Here is a 16,712-nt window from a genome sequence, read left to right as displayed (position 1 = left end):
TAATTTGCAGCATACCCCAGAGACTGATACTGGGCCTGATCCTGTTCAAAATCTTCATTAATGATCTGAATGATGGGGGAGAGTGTACCCTCAGCAAGTTTGCTGATGATACAGAACTAGGAGGAGGAACTGCTATGCCAAAGGGCTGTGCTGCCATCCAGAGGGAGCAGAACAGGCTGGAGGAATGAGCCGACAGGAACCTCATCAAAAGATTCAAAAAAGACTAGGAAGTGCAAAGTCCCGCACGTGGGAAGGAAAAACCCCAGGCACCAGTACATGCTGGGGGCCACCCATCTGGAAAGCAGCTTGACAGAAAAGGACCTGGGGGTCCTGGTGGACACCAAGTTGAACAGGAGCCAGCAACGTGCCCTTGCTAGAAAGAATGCTACTGGTATCCAGGGCTGCGTGAGTAGGAGTGTTGTCAGCAGACTGAGGGAGGCAATCCTTCCCCTCTATTCAGCACTGGTGAGGCCACACCTGCAGTACTGGGTCCATTTCTAAGCTCCCCAGTGCCAGAGAGATATGGAGCTACTGGAGACAGTCCAACAAATGACCACTAAACAAATGACCACTAGGATGAATAAGGGACTGGAGTATCTCTTACACGAGGAAAAGCTGAGAGAGCTGGGACTCTTCAGCCTGGAGTAGAGAATGCTTTGGTGGCGGGGGGAGGAACCTTATCAATATGTAAAAATACCTGAAGGGAGGGTGCAAAGAAGATGAAGCCAAGCTCTCTTCAGTGGTGTCCAGTGACAGGACCAGAGGCAGTGGGCACAAAAAGGACAAGGGGTAATGGTTTTAAACTGAAAAGGGTAGATTTAGATTAGATGTAAGGAAGAAGTTGTTCACTGTGAGGTGGTGAGGCACTGGCACAGGTTGCCCAGAGAAGCTGTGGCTGCCCCCTCCCTGGCAGTGTTCAAGGCCAGGCTGAATGGGTCTGTGAGCAACCTGGTGTAGTGGAAGGTGTCCCTGCCCATGGCAGGGGGGTTGGAAGTAGATGACCTTTAAGGTCCCTTCCAACCAAAACCATTCTGTCATTCTACGATTAATTCAAATAAGAAGTTACGCTGTTAGAGTGTACTATTTCCCCAAAACTAGCAGTATGATTTAGGGTTCCTATATACACAGTGATTTGATTACTTTTACTTACCCAAAATGCTACTTATATGTCAGATCCTCATTCTGTTTTCAAATATTTACTTGAATAACTTCTTGAAGGACAGAAGTCTTGACACCTTATCTGTGTTTTCACTAATTCACAGACAATGCAAGGAAGGGATGACAGTAATAACACAATACCATCTCAAAACACCAATGATTTCTCAATCTTCTGGAACTATTCTTATTTCTTTCCCAAATACTAGTTTCAAAATCATAAATCACACACTACTTCATAACTACTACAGCTGAAGTACAACTGAAGTAACAACACCCAACTCTCAGAACGGTAAGTCTGTAGTGATGAACGTTTTTATGCTTAATATTCCCCTTTTCCCCCTCTAAACCTAATTTGAACAAATGACTTAGCCAAAGCAAGTCAATCATGTGAAAGACTTTATACTCTCCCAGAACAAACTCTTTTGCCTCTGATAACCTGCAATAATTACCTGTAAAGAAAAAAAAAATATTGAAGGCTTGCTAAGGATATATGCTTTACAGTGACAAGCGGATCTAACTCACAAAGAGAAAGCTGTAGGTAACCAGAAACAAGACTTAACAGGGCAGTACTTTTAATTTGTTTTTTGGCTTCTTTATGCCGATAGGTAAGTAAGTACATGTGTAAATACGTAAGTAATCAGTAGTCAGATCCTGCAGAACTGGGACTGCTTCCACTTCACACCATGACCACAGTTCACATCAGAATTGTATGTATCTCCACGAGTTGCTCAGGCACCTTACAGGGGCACAAGCAGCCCTTTTCAGCAGGAAGTATATACTGTAGCAAAACCAGCTCATGATATATGGAAACTTTTGCTCAGTCTAGTTTTCTGGTGACAGATTCTGTCACGAACATTGCAAGGCAGATCACTAGGAATGAGGAAAGTAGTTTGCAGTACAACGTAAATGTTTGCCACTTTAAAATAGTTCAAATAGGACAATGTTCACTAAAATGTTCTGATCCTATTTATCTGTATCAAACCAGAAATTATGCCAGAGCATGAAAGTATTTGAATCACCTATAGAGCTTAAGAGTCTGCCTCACTGATGTGTGGTGAGACAGACTACTATATGACGCCTCAGATTCTAGAGGTTCCACCCCTCCAGCTAGAAAAACAGCAATAACTCCAGCTTCAGCTTTTCATTTCTGCCATCTGAGAACATATAACTGACTGGGTATGAGAATGTCAGTATGTGGCAGCTGATAGATGACTAGTAAAATCATACTAAAGGAAAATATGAAAGGCTGATAAAAGGCACAACTAGGCCATGGAAAGGAATCACCTATTGAGGAAATGAGGACAGTTAAAAAAAAAAAAATAAAAAATCCAGCAGCAAAGGCTGAATGCCAGTATCATTAAAGATAATTTACAAATTTGAGTGACATCCGAGGTTTAATGCACAGTGCAAAATAACTTTTTGGCTATGTTTATTATGCTCATCTAGCAGTCCTTGATTTGTTTTTTACAACAAAAATAACTTACATTTTGAGTCTGAATGACAACCAGCTGGTGTAACAGTGGTTCATACTGCTAAGTGATGCCAAATGAAAGACCTTGCTTTGTGTTCACCTGCCTATGGCTAGGAGGAGGCTAGGTTCAGCTACTCTAAAGCAAGTAACACTTGCAGACCTCATCCTGCTGGCTCAAAGGAATAGAAGCTTGAGTTTCAGAAGTAACTGCCTGCTTTCCTAACAGAAAATGAAACACAAGTCATAAAGTGAGGCATGACAAAAAGAGTTCTATTTTCATTTGAAAGAAAAGAAAAAAAAAAAAAAAAAAAAAGGAAAACACACACACGTACAGCACATGCACATTTGCTCTATTTTACCTACCATAGATTCACTAATAAGCAGCAACAGTAAGGCTTCTTCTGTATTTTCTTGAGGACAAAAGATGCTGTTCAAAATGAGAATTTAATTATTTAACCAGAACACATTACTTTTAGGAGTAGCTTACACCAATACAGCAAGAGTATTGTAAAAAATGGAAAATTTCCAGAAAAGAGAACAGAAAGTAACTTGCATAGAAAAAATGATTGGTTAAATGCATTTCTTTCCAATGCTCTAAATGTGCATTTCAGAAAAGTTGTCCAAACACAGGAAGAGAACAAAACCACCACAGCTGTCAGAATTGAACACATTCAAATATCCCAAAATTGCACATAATTTAACAACTGTAGAATCTGTACCCATAGTTTAACTGGCCTGGAGCACCTAATCTATCTGAACTGAATCTACATCACTGATTCAAAGGTCGGCAACAAGAAACTCACAAGAACAAGATAACGTTTGTATTTTAGGCAATATGTGCATAAATACTTCTATTAGTCTTTCATCAGATATGCTTGAGAATTGTTTTCCTGTTGCATTCAATAGCTGTGAATATTTTTAAAGAGAGCCATGGCAATCTCTGACTGCTTGCCATAACCACTGTTAGTTCCAACTGGTTAAAATACTTGTTTTTAAGGAAGTAAACTTCCTTGTAACTTAATCCTGAAGGTTTGCAAACTTTACTGCTTTCTTTGAACACTAGATGCTTTCCAAAAACTTTTCTATGCTGGTGGACAGACAACAGTAATTTGCATCGGGTACAGGACTGGTAGGAATTAATTCATTCATTCTCTCTCTCACACACACACAAAACCCAAACCAGTGACTGTGTTTTAACTCCTCAGATTTCTTTCTCTAAACTGTTTCTGAATTAGCACAAGTACTATTTCCTGTTAATTCAGACCAACAGTTTTACAAATAACTGTTTAAATGTAGGAAGTAATTTCTTGTTGTTAATAAGCAATTGTCCCAAGAGCACTTAAATTACAGTAAATAAGGCAGGAAAGTAAACTTGTCTGAGATTAAAACTCCTTTTTTTTTTTTTTTTTTTAAATGCACTAGAAATTCAAGCAGTAATTAAATGCCTGAAAGGAAATGGAAAGTGAAACACATCTGAACTCCAGGTGGTTTGGAAGCAACAATGCGAATGTTTTGTGGTAATATACAGCACCTAACACCCCAAGTCAGCTGTTTTGTTCTTGGATTTTTATCTTTTAATCAATGCAAGTTGCTTACCAGATTTGGAAGAGTATTCCAAATCTTAGAAGACATTGTTATTTTTACGTAAGAAAGAAATTTCAAAACAGAGTTACTCATGAATAAGAACCACCCAGAATTGGGAATGAGGAGTGAAGAGGAAACATCAGAGCTCCCCATTTACCTATCCAGTCTTCAATGCAGAATTTAGCAACCTGGAAGTGATTTAACTTGATCAAGCGGCTATGGTTCCCAGGAAGCAGAATAATGATTGGAAATAGTTGCTGAAGAAATTACTTTCTCAGAGAAAAAACATAAGTTGCCCCAAAGAGAACAAGTAAAAAGTCACTTATCAAAATGAAAGCAAGTGTTATATTCTCCTACAACTTTGAATATGTTTAGGTACGTAAGTCAATGCTTGTCTCAAACAATGAAGATCCTCTTCATGAAGAAATTACTGGGAAATTTCTTTGACCTGTGCGTGCAAAAAGCTCAATATACTTGGCTCAACTCAGATTCACTTTCTGTGTCTCCTGACAGGTGCAGGTGTATGAGTAAAGTAATTCCAAGGTAACAGGGCAGAGCAGAAGAGGCAACTGGAAGCATGAAATGGCTACCAACCAAAGGCAAACCAAGAAATTTAACAGTTCTTCAACTGAGGATAAAGAAAACTGAAGAGGCACTAAGAGAGATCTACAAAATTACAAATGGTATCAGCCAAATCACATTCACCATTCTCAAAAGACAACAATGCAGTTATTTAATATGCCAGGCAACATATTTAGAAAAAAACAATACATCTCAGACTCAGAGTTGATGGTCAGATGAACACCTAGGAAGAAGTTCCCTACACATCTGTCTTGCTATTCATTGTCTTAGGGACTTGCTTTCAATCAACTGCTGGAGATGAGATACTTGGCTAGACATGTTTTATCTGATCTGGTATTAATCACTCTGATGAGACAAAAGAAAAGGACTTAATTACATGGCCTGTTGAAATTGTGGAAATTCATGCTTGCATGTCCCAAGAACAAGAAAATTACACTGAACAAAGCCCCACTTTTGCCAGGAGGCATGCTTCTACAAAGGGATGAGTTGAGAATGAAGAAGACAAGTTTGAAGACTGAGCATGAGAAACCTGCTATAAGTATTCTGGATCAAGCAAGGAGACTTGCTAGAAATCTTTGAAGACAAAGGCCTTTCTACTTGCTAGTAATAATGACACCATAATTATGTGGGCTTGCTGCTTTATCAAGTATTCATTAATGGAAATCTGCAATAAATGCAGCTAAATAATTCAAATGCCTGCAGTATGTCAGTATTTCATATTACAATATATAGATACTGTGAAGACTAAAATAAAATATCTCTTCAGAATTCAAGGTAGGACTACTTCTATAAGCAATCTACCACAGAAGCAGACTCTTTTGCACATAACAACAAGGTCACATAATGGAAAAAAGCTTTCACATGAACTAATATGGCATATATACTGTAAGAGATGAACAGACTTTAGGATTTGCTGTGTGAAACCAAGCAGTTTGAATGAGAAGACGTGTGACTGCATAAAAGAGAACTCCTCGTGTTTGGGCAATAAATGCACACTTTTAAAGTGCAGTGATCAAGGCGTATCCACAAACCATGTATTTCCTGTTGGGGTTTGTCTGGTTTGGTTTTTTTTTTTCCCCACAAAAAGGTTGCCTGCACGTACGGTTTGTTAACAATGTACTTGCAGACACAGCAGTTGTTTTGGCAAATTGAATGTTGAACCCTATGCCTGCATCTTTTCCTAAAGCTCAGAAGACTGCTTTTTAATGATTTCACATCCTAGACATAGTCAGACAAGACTGAAATTAAAAAACTCAAAATGCCTGGGTTTTAATCCAGCTGGACAACAATATTAAAAATAATAATAATACAAAATTCTTTGGAGAGAAAGGGTCAACAATTTCATATAGAACAGACATGAGTTTCCTCAAAAGAGATTCCCAGATCACACTGATTTCACAGAATCACAGAATAGCTGAGTTTGGAGGGGGTGCCTGGGGATCATCTAGTATAGCCCCTCCACTCAAAGCAGGGTCAACTGGGAGGTTGCCAAGGACCATGTCCAGTTGGATTTTTAATATCTCCAGTGATATTCTCCAGAATCCACTCGTAAATTTAAACAGAATTTCAATCTTCTCCATCTGCATTACTTAGCACCATCCTGCTACAGCAAATCACAATCTTGGCTACATGATTATCTCCACTGCTACAACTTATCTGTCAGTTCTCTGCTCATAGTGCTTTCAAGCATGTATCAAAAGAAGCAAGCAATAGTTGTTGACCGTATTAAATATATATACAAAATACAAGACTTCACAAGGACTTGCGTGTAGAATACAAGTAGAGCAGCGCAACGGTTGCAGATGTTGTAAAACAAGCAGGCAACAAAGTCTCGTCTGATCAAACTTAGCATCAATGACATAAAAAATAAATTAAAAACCAATACTGCCAAATGGTTATGATTTCACCAGCATGCTTTGACACAAGCAGGTGTTACTTTCAGGCAGTAAGCTACCCAAGGACTGTAATAAAGTGCAAAATTTTGTCAATATGTATTTTTGGCACTGTCAGAGTGTGTCTAAGGAAAACAACTTTATCTTAGAAACCATCTTTAATGATCAGACACAAACAAACAACAAGCTATTAACTTTTAAGAAAAAGTTAAAATTCAAGGAAATGGCTACCTACATTTAATACTAATCCTAATAGTGATCACTTTTGAAAAAAACCCCACACACTTTCAAGAAGGAAGAGATAGACACCAAAGCTACTCTAGAATTAACCATCGGATACACTGCACAAAAACGATCCATAGCATACCACTTATCTGAATCAGGGAAAGAATAAAATTCAACAAAAAGGTGGCATCAGAGAGAACTGACAAAGCTAATCTAAGAAGATTAAAAGGTAGATGCCTTGGGAAATAAAGTCCCTTTGAAATTGCTAGATAAATTGCTAGATATGGTTTAGGGTTTTTTTATAATGTTTCAGGAATTAATTTGAATCTCCATATTGCTAACTCCTTCCTTTCTATGATAAAGCAGAATAGAGGTCTAGAATCAGCACACAACTTTTAAAACGTGCAATCTCATATTTGCCACCCAGTTTGTTTTCTTTTGTACCACAGGTATAATAAGAGATATTGACTCTACCATATACCCCAGTATGGACCAAAAAAAAAAAAAAAAAAAAAAATTTTGAGAGTTGAGGGCAAAACGTCCTGTGCATACAGTGCAAACTTCTGGTTAGAGAAGCATGTTGCTTCCCTAGTTCTCTTCAGGCTATATATATATACACACACACAGCGTGGGAAATATTCCCATTCGCATTGCCTAATTCCTTCTACATTTTCAAAAATATAAACCTAATTACCCAGCGCACTGGGTAACAATTGCAATTATAGAAACGAAAGGTATAAACTCAGCCATACTTTTCTCCAGTGTATACTCGCGGTCTTCTACTGAGCGCGTAATTCTTAGTATTTGAACCTTTTCGAAGTGGATCATCTAGGGGTGATTGGTGAGGAGGATCTTCCAATGGATTCCAGTAACTCTGTTCACACATGCCTCGTAACAAAATTTCAGCCAGTTGCCTTGCTATCGTCTGTAAAAGTGAAAGACAAATATTTTCCTTAGGAACGCTGAATACAAACTTCAAAAACACTTGGATAATTTCTAATTAGGGAATAGTCATGTAGAATATATTTTCTGATATTTTAAAACATGCAAAAAACCAGGCATACTGCTGTTTGAAAGGTGCAAGTACCCAGTTCAATTCCCTAAACACACACCAAAAAAATGGCAATAACAATTTTTCAATTTTATCAGTTAAATCCAGATACTTCTGAAGTATCAACAACACCAACTGTTGCTCCTAAGAGTGGAGCACATCCAGGTATATTTTCAGATATTTTGTGCTCAATAACCTTTACTGCCTCTCCAGGCCTGGAGCAGATGTTTCTGTGGAAAAGACCACAGTGGAGCAGGTATTTCCCTGTGGTCCACAGAGAGGACTACAGTAGAGCAGATGCCCACACTGCAGCCTGCTGAGAGGACCATGGCGGAGTGGGCTGATCTTTCTGCTGGAGAATGTCCAGAGAAAGGCAACGAAGGTGGTGAAGGGTCTGGAGAACAGGTCTTAGGAGGAGCGGCTGAGGGAACTGGGGTTGTTTGGCCTGGAGAAGAGGAGGCTGAGAGGAGACCTTATCGCTCTCTACAGCTGCCTGAAAGGAGGTTGTAGTGAGGTGGGGGTCGGTCTCTTCTCCCAAGTAACAAGTGATAGGACAAGAGGAAATGGCCTCAGGTTGTGCCAGGGGAGGTTTAGATTGGACATTAGGAGAAATTTCTTTACTGAAAGAGTGGTCAAACATTGGAACAGGCTGCCCAGGGGAGTGGTGGAGCCACCATCCCTGGAGGTGTACAAAAACCGAGTAGTTGTGGCACACTAAGACATGGTTTAGTGGGCATGGTGGTGTTGGGTTGACAGTTGGACCTAATGATCTTAGAGGTCTTTTCCAACCTTAAAGATTCTATGATTCCCTGAAGGAACTGCATCCCATGGGACCACATGCTGGAGCAGGGGAAAAGGGTGCGGAACAAGGAGCAGCAAAGAGGAACTGTTATGGACTCACCACAACCCTCCACCCCCCAATGCATCACTCGGGGAATGGGAGAGTAGGGAAAGGAGGCAGAAGAGTCAGAAATAAAGGACTGAAGTTGAACCTGGGGAAAGGGGGCAGGGGGAAGGTGGTTTAGTTTTTGTCTCTGTTTTTCACCATCCTACTCTCTTTTAATTGACAATAAAAGAATTTCCCTCAAGTTGCATTTGTTTTGCCTGTGACAGTAACTGATAAGCAAACTCCCTGTCTTTACCTCCACCCAGAAGCTTTTCTATTATTTTCTCCCTGCAGTGTTAAAGGAAGGGCAGTGAGAGAGCAGCTGGGTGAAATCTGGCAGCCAGCCAAGGTCAACCCACCACCAACAGTTACAGTCCAAGATTGAACTGACTGGGGCTTCTGACACCTTGTACTTGAAGGTGTTGCTGTTGGTAAGGCTCAGCAAGAGTGAAACAAGCTTGTAGATTAGCATGAAAAAGTTTATTTTGACCAACTATTCTTGGTACCATATATTTAAATGTAGAAATAATTACATAAATATTATTTAAGTAAATAATATTAATTTAAAGCTTGGAAATCATCTTATAATCCATAACTATCAGGTTAATCTCCTCTTTAATGTTTAATGCATATGCTACAAGCTGCACGACTATACATCATGATAATGAAAACTCAGAGATTAGTATCAAGTCAGCAGAAAGAAGGCAAGATCTATATTTGCATCAGAACTGGCAGTATTTCCCAGCAACATTTCCCAGCAACAGATGTGTAATGTTTAAGCCACAGACAGCACCATATGATCTTTTTCCTCCACCTTAAGTCCTATACCATAGAAGCCCTTCATCTTTTATTCTTTGCAATATTATCCCTCTCCATTGAAAGTCTATTATTCAATAATTTAAGTATCCTTACTAGGAATCAGTTATTAAATGAATTCAGAAAACAGTCACCTCCTTTATTACCAGTCTGGAAGTTTTAAAGGCCTTTTATTAGGAAACTAATCTAGGACACTTTGGAAATCATTACATTAGAGCAAAAGAGATAAGCCTTGGCCTTTTACTACATAAAAGATGCAAAAAAAAGAAGATACATCACTCTGGACAATATAAATAACAAATCTTTATGATTTTGCTTTTATTGTTTTCCTTTAAGAGGATTTATCACAAAACCAAAGAAATGGTAACTTGGTAACTTCCAACTTAACAGAACACACATTAAAGATCCTGCGCCCTGTCCTCACTCCCATTACATTACAAAACCATGAAATAACACCACAGTGAAACTATGGTAAGTCACAAATAGGGCAATTATGATTAAGGTCTAAAGTCACAGACCAACCAGGTTTTAACCATAACCACAAACAGGAAAGAAAATAGGGGAAAGACTGGGCATCAAACATTCCTTTTTATTTTAATCATCCATTTAAGCCATGAAATGTAACCTTATAAAGTGGGGGATAATAGATCCTGATCAATATGCTGTGTTATCTGATTATTTGTCTCTATCTCACCCACTATATTTCTGCTTTACCTGCCTACTAAAATTCAGATGCTGCAAAAGGAATGTAGTTTAATAAACTTACCATTCGCAGATTTTGTGTAGTTCTTGTTTCGACAGCTCTTAGTAACTCTCTAAATCTACCAACTCCTCTCGTCAAGTTCCTGTATATAAACATAGAATTTTGACAGTATTCCAAACTTGGATGTAGTAACACCTTAATGTATTACTCAATAAAGTTGTTAAAATCCATGCTATCATTTTTTTTCCTGCATATCATCATCGCCTTTCTGTGAGATATACAGATAGACAGACAGATCGATAGTCATCTGGGAATCCCACCACTGATTACTATAACAACACTCCCTGACAGTTTATTGAAAAAAAATAAACATTTTCATGATCAGTAGATAGTTCAAGAGAAAGCAAGGAAGAGTGTAAAAGTGACTACCCCAAAATGGGAAAAGACAAAACTGAAGTTGATCTTGCTACTACAATGGTTTTAAATTTAAATTACATTAGACTTTAAAGTATAAACTTTGGAGAAAAGAAAAAAAGCATTCCATTTTAGCTGCCTCTTCACACCTTAAAATAGGGAAAGAGGAGTAAATTTTGTAATCCTCAGTGAAAGTAATGTAAAATGTTAAACTCCTTTTCAGAGAGGAAAGCGCACAAACACAGCAAGGCCCACGGTGTGGCCCGAAGAGGACTGGGGAATCAGCGTTCTGTTCTTGACTCTGGCTGGCTTTTAGTGTGACTTCTGCAACTGAAGTTTCTTTGTCTATGCTTCTTCCACTTCTGCTGCCTACACAGCTTTTGCAAAGAGATTCAAGACCCTCAGAGAGGAGGTATCATTCATACTAACAATTTTAGCAGATCTGAACTCTCTTCTCAAACAACAGATTACTCTGAATAGTCTTAAAGCTTTACCTTTTTCTCATCTCTGTATCAGTTATCTCAGCTATTTGGTTTTTTAGTGCACTTAAAAACAATTGAGAATATTTTACTTTATATTAATATAGTTGTCTTTGAACTGGTGAAGAACTGGGTTGGCTTTTTGCTGAGGTGAACAACTGATTTCTGCAACCTCATCACATAACATAGGACAGTCATTCCACTATTTGAAGTTCAGTTGCAAAACAAAATTATTTGATCAAAAGTGTGGTTTTTGTTAAGTCATTGCTGTTACGTCATATAGTTGAATTACCTTAAAATGTGATTTTCTTTATTTACACATATATTTAAAATACTGATCTTCTGAATTGCAACTTTGTACAAATTCAAAAAAGCAGCATTTTTACACAGATACTTTCTTTAAATTTAGTTGCAGATTACCGGAAACCAGAGTGTTGGATGCAAGAGATCTTGCTACAGAACAGTAGAACTCTTATCCCTTTACCTAGAGAACTACTCATCTATTTTTCTCTGCAGATTACATGGCAGAGGCCATCTCTGTTCTGTTTTATACAATAAAGGATTATCAGCATCAGAAACTTTAGTCTCCAGAACAGACAGACTTCTTCCACTAGCACAAGTTCACCTTCTAAAATACTTTCATATAAAAGCTCATTTTAAAAGAACTAGCATTTCCAAATAACAGAACCTCTACGAACTGGTTGAAAGTTACATTGAAGTAAGCCACCAGTTGGTTATAAAGAAACGATCACCAGTCACACAAGAAATAATGATTGCTTGTAAAAAGTCCACCTTTTTACAAACAGAGCTGGGCTATAGAGTGACCAGTTAGTACATATTAAAGAAAATTAATCTTGTGCACACATCTAATATGGAAACAACTGCATGAAAGATTATATTTATTTATGTATTTCACACAGGCAGGCCTCTTGACAGTTAATGAGTATCACACCAACTTCATATACTAATGGAAGTACAGAAAGTCAGTAGGCCAAATTTTAAGAAAACCTCTGAACTCAATGGAAGCCGGATACCTTCAGCACCTTTGGAAAGCCAAAATACAAATACCTACCATTCAGTAATACTACATGCCAAATATTTTAGAGAGCCAAAACCAGATCACTGGAATCCCAGCTTTAAGTCCTCTGTTCTAAGTGCATATTTGCCATGAATGGAGCTTTCTCTGAAGGACTGTATTCACAGATGTGTCCTCACAACAAGATTTAAAAAACCAGACAGACAGACTTGCCAAAAAAATTGTATGTTCCCTGAAAATTTGTCAAAAAAGACCCATGGCAGGGGGGTTGGAAATAGATGATCTATGAGGTCCCTTCCAACCCAAACCATTCTATGAGTTTATGATTCTATAAGAACTTGTCAGCTTGCAACACTAATTTCCCAGTACAGATGAAACACACACTATGTAGTAGAACTTCAAATCACAGTAATTTAAATCTTTATAAAATTTTAGGAATTAGCTTTTTTTTTTTTTTCCATGTGAAGTTTATGTCTTTTGTACAAGAACAAAAAAAAAAACTTTAAGAAAAAGTACGCAACTTATGAAAGTCCTTAAGAACTTCATGACCGGTTGTTATTAGCTACCTACTACATTTTCACAAGCATCTGCAATGGAGTGAAACTTGTGACTGAAGTTCTACTGTATCATGGAAAAAGCAGTAAGATTGTACAAAGAGAAGAAAACAAATTTAAAATACAGAATTAGGTTTTGCTTCATAAAGCATTTAACATTTATCCACTGCACAAGTGAACACAAACACAATATAGATTCATCGAGCATCTTCTACATGAAGTATACTAAAAACAATACACTTCAAAACTACAATCTAAATCACCCAAAAATTGAGTTAAATGCTTTGAGAGACAAATAATGAAGCAAAATATACCACGAACAATATGGCAGATCTCCACACTGCACTGCTTTTAGCAAAGTACATTTCCTGTATTTGTTAACAGTTTGTAACATTGGGGAGAAGAGGGTGCCAGTATTCTGGCACATACTTTTCCTGCCTAGCCTAGGAAGTACACAACTTTTACCTGCTTTTCATTATGATACGCCTTCATTTTAGCAGGTCCACCCATGCTGACTGAATGCCAGAGCAAAAGGGCAGGTTAACTTGGAAAACAACGTCCCACAGTGTCTGTAAAGGGACTTTGAGATCCCTTCCATTCTTGACACAAGGAATTTTAAGGTACATTAACATGCACTCGGAGCTGACACCATTTTCAGCAATTTCAGACAAGACAAAGACGGCCCACAGATAGACAGTGCTAGTTACGTACATATGTGTTTATACGACTGCCTCCCATCAGAATATGCTCGAGTCAAGACCTTTGAATTGCATCTTCCTAGTTTTTAAAGACCAATTAAAATGTTTGCTGCTTTAAATCTTCAAGAAAAAAAAAACTATTTGACTCTTTAAGAAGCACTATACCAGTTAAAGACTGAGAACCAGGACTTAAAGGTACAATCTGCTATTGAAAGTCTATACAGATTGATGCTCTTCGGGCTAATTTGCATCCTTTGTCTAAGAATTTGCACCCTAACCCAAACAATTTACGTTAGAACCTAATTAATTGTTCTGATGCAAGATCAACTTTTATGCTCCTTTAAAAACTTCAGGCAGCATTTCTGTTTAAAACAATGAAAATATTTTAACTGCATCTATGCAAAGGTGCTCACACCTAAACAGAGAGAGAGATATCAATAACTGTAGATATGATACAGGGAAAGTGCAGGACGAAAATTAAGGGGCAGTAAAGACAAACTTTCAATGCAGGATCAGAAGACCAGAATATAAGCATGTAGGCCAGCAGCAGCAAACTTTTGGCACAAACGTATTTGTCACTACCACCACCAAGAAGTCTCTTGGTTTTAAAAAGCATCTTTGGCATCACACACCACAGTGCTTTGGCATTAGTGGTCCAGATAAACCTCGCATCCCAGACTAATACTTCTTTTCTTTGTGTTTTAAAACACACACCAAAAAAAAGTAGAAAAGAATGCCAAAACTGCTCAATGAGAAGAAGTCTATATTTGAAGATGTTAGGATAAAAAAACCAAACACTATTCCTTACAACAAAGGGAGTGAGATCTAAACACAATATACTCAAAACAGGCTACAAAAGAAATGTTTTAAATTTAACCTCAGAAAGATTGATAAGATTAATTCACTTTGTATTTACAGCATACTTTGACAATATCTTCCCCATTAGTGTAAGGGCGGCATTCTTTGTCAGCCTTATCAATTCAAAAACCCAAATATTTCATCTAACATTGCCTTTTATACATTAAACATGGAATCAGAATAAATTTTTGCTTAGTAAGCTTAGACAGAACCTCACCTGCTCTGCAATTTGATGGCTAAATTGTCAGTACTTCTCCCATTTAAGAGAGAAAAGTATATCCAGAGCCATGCCAGTGAACAGGCCAAGTTATTTATACTAGCCTAACTATTACCTCGTTGCTGAGGTTTACTATATCTCACCTAAAAATCATTCATGGTTTGAAAGGAGAGAAACCAAGAACAATGAGATCTAGATTGCTCAACCAAGGTGATGAAACAGAAATTGCTTTTGGAATTGCAACCAATTCCCAAACACAAGTATTCACTCCTTCTCTCTCTCTCTCTTTCTCACTCTATTTATATACAGAAAAATAAATGCAATGTTTAGTAACTCAGTGGTATTTTTTGAGTTTTAAAGTCTGGGGTTTTCTCCCAAGAATTCAAATAGCAAAGAAAATTTTGTTTTAAAGGGAAGGAGTAAGGGCAGGCAAAGCTCTTGAAACACATGCTGATCAGAACAGCAGCATTTCAGTAATTTTGTTTACCAAAAAAATGTAACAATGATTTAAATCCACACACTCTAGCTAATAACTTTTGGCTGATTAAGAGTAATTTACACAGTATTAAGACCAGAAATTATTTTACATCGAATCAAGTTTCTACATAAGCAAAAAGCAAGAAATTTGACAAATCAAGAGATTGACTCTGGCAGTAACAGAACAACATCCTACTACTGAGGCATGCCATACTAGAGCAGTTGCTTTATACGGCCCTACAAAGACAAGTTAAAAAAACCTAAAATTAAAAAGGACTGAAATTCTATGGATTTCTACAATAACTTTATTAAAGGTCTAAGCAAATGGACAAGGCTAAGTCTTCTGCACAATTGATGATGCTTCAGATGGTTGTGACTAATGTCTGTGTCTGTTTTCCCTCAGGTTTAAGGAGGGGGGCATGGGGAGCAAAATTTTATCCACAATTAGAAAAATGATGGATCTAATATAATCCAAGCCACCTCAAGCAAACATCCTGGTAAGGTTTAGATATCTATCTCCAAAAGGCAACACAGTTGCAACTTCAGACAGTTCTGGTTTTCCCTCTCAGGTTTCCCTCTCTTCTTTTCACATTTTGAATATTCTCACCATACTGTATAATTTCCACAAAATATTGATTATCACTTGGTATTACTTTCTGAATTACATGTAGAAAATCCTTTACTTCCTGCCAGAATCTAAACTACTCTCTTTAAGCACACTTAAAAAAAAATTAAAGAAAAATTATACTCTTCTCATTTTACCCATTGTTAACTCATGCAGAAAGAAAAATCCCAGGTATCTCAAATTCAACACAGAAGATCATGTTCGCTTGATGCCTGAAGGTTCTTGATTGATGTTTGGGCTTATAAATGAAAGATCTTCAGTATGCTATTACAGCTACACAAGCCCAAGTATTTGAAACAGTCCAATCAAGCAGCAATTCTTGCATTCATGCACTCAAAATGAAAACAGTTACTGCCTAGACTGCAGTTCTACTGGTAGCTAAGTCTATCTAATGGTTCACTACTGAAAGAGGAAGGTCTCCTCCTCTCCTCTTGGTGTTTGTTCTCTTTTTCCACTATTCTTCCTTCTTCACATCTTCCTATTCTCACTTGCATGGTCCTATCTCTTTTCTCACAGCCACACCAGCCATTATCACACCTTCCAATGGACCAATTCATCTCATTAAAATGACAGAAAGCTGTAATTTCTTTGCTGTTTGTTTTCTGTTGTTTTGAAGAATGAAATGACTCCACAGAAGAGCCAAACAAGCACCTGAACCAGCAAAAAGCAAACAAGAAAAATGCATGCCAGGAGTGTAGGCACGGGGAAGATGAGAGCAGGTAACTCCGCTTTAGTGTCAGGATGCTACACATTTTGCTTACTACTTCTCTTGACACCATCACCTCACCTCCTCCTCAGAATGTTCTTTCATGTGCGTATGTACAACGCACTATATACATGTATATATGTGTGTGTATACACGTATATATGTGTGTGTATACACTAAGTACCAGATTCACCTATCAAGGCACAAAGACCAGATTCACAAAAGGACTTCTCCAGTTACTGGAGACAGAGTGCATTAGATGTCTTGCCCTGTAGCTCCT

At 37.9% G+C, this 16,712-nt stretch overlaps 1 protein-coding gene across 3 annotated transcripts in view; it reads right to left on the bottom strand.

Annotated features, from left to right (window-relative positions):
- The window catches only part of TTC7B (tetratricopeptide repeat domain 7B), a 153,174-nt gene that overhangs the window by 88,471 nt on the left and 47,991 nt on the right, over positions 1 to 16,712 (bottom strand). For all 3 annotated transcript variants that reach the window (XM_086463592.1, XM_086463593.1, XM_086463594.1), the window contains 3 exons: positions 10,432 to 10,510; positions 7,665 to 7,837; positions 2,993 to 3,056 (listed from right to left, as the gene is read on the bottom strand). In XM_086463592.1, coding sequence (XP_086319718.1) covers positions 2,993 to 3,056; positions 7,665 to 7,837; positions 10,432 to 10,510 — 316 coding nt within the window. The remainder of the gene's footprint in view (positions 1 to 2,992; positions 3,057 to 7,664; positions 7,838 to 10,431; positions 10,511 to 16,712) is intronic.

Source organism: Leptosomus discolor, chromosome 3, assembly GCF_034619465.1.
Source record: "Leptosomus discolor isolate bLepDis1 chromosome 3, bLepDis1.hap2, whole genome shotgun sequence".
In the NCBI taxonomy this organism is placed as follows: domain Eukaryota; kingdom Metazoa; phylum Chordata; class Aves; order Leptosomiformes; family Leptosomidae; genus Leptosomus; species Leptosomus discolor.
The sequence above is the reverse complement of the archived record's forward strand: the minus strand, read 5'-3'. Positions and strand labels throughout refer to the sequence as shown.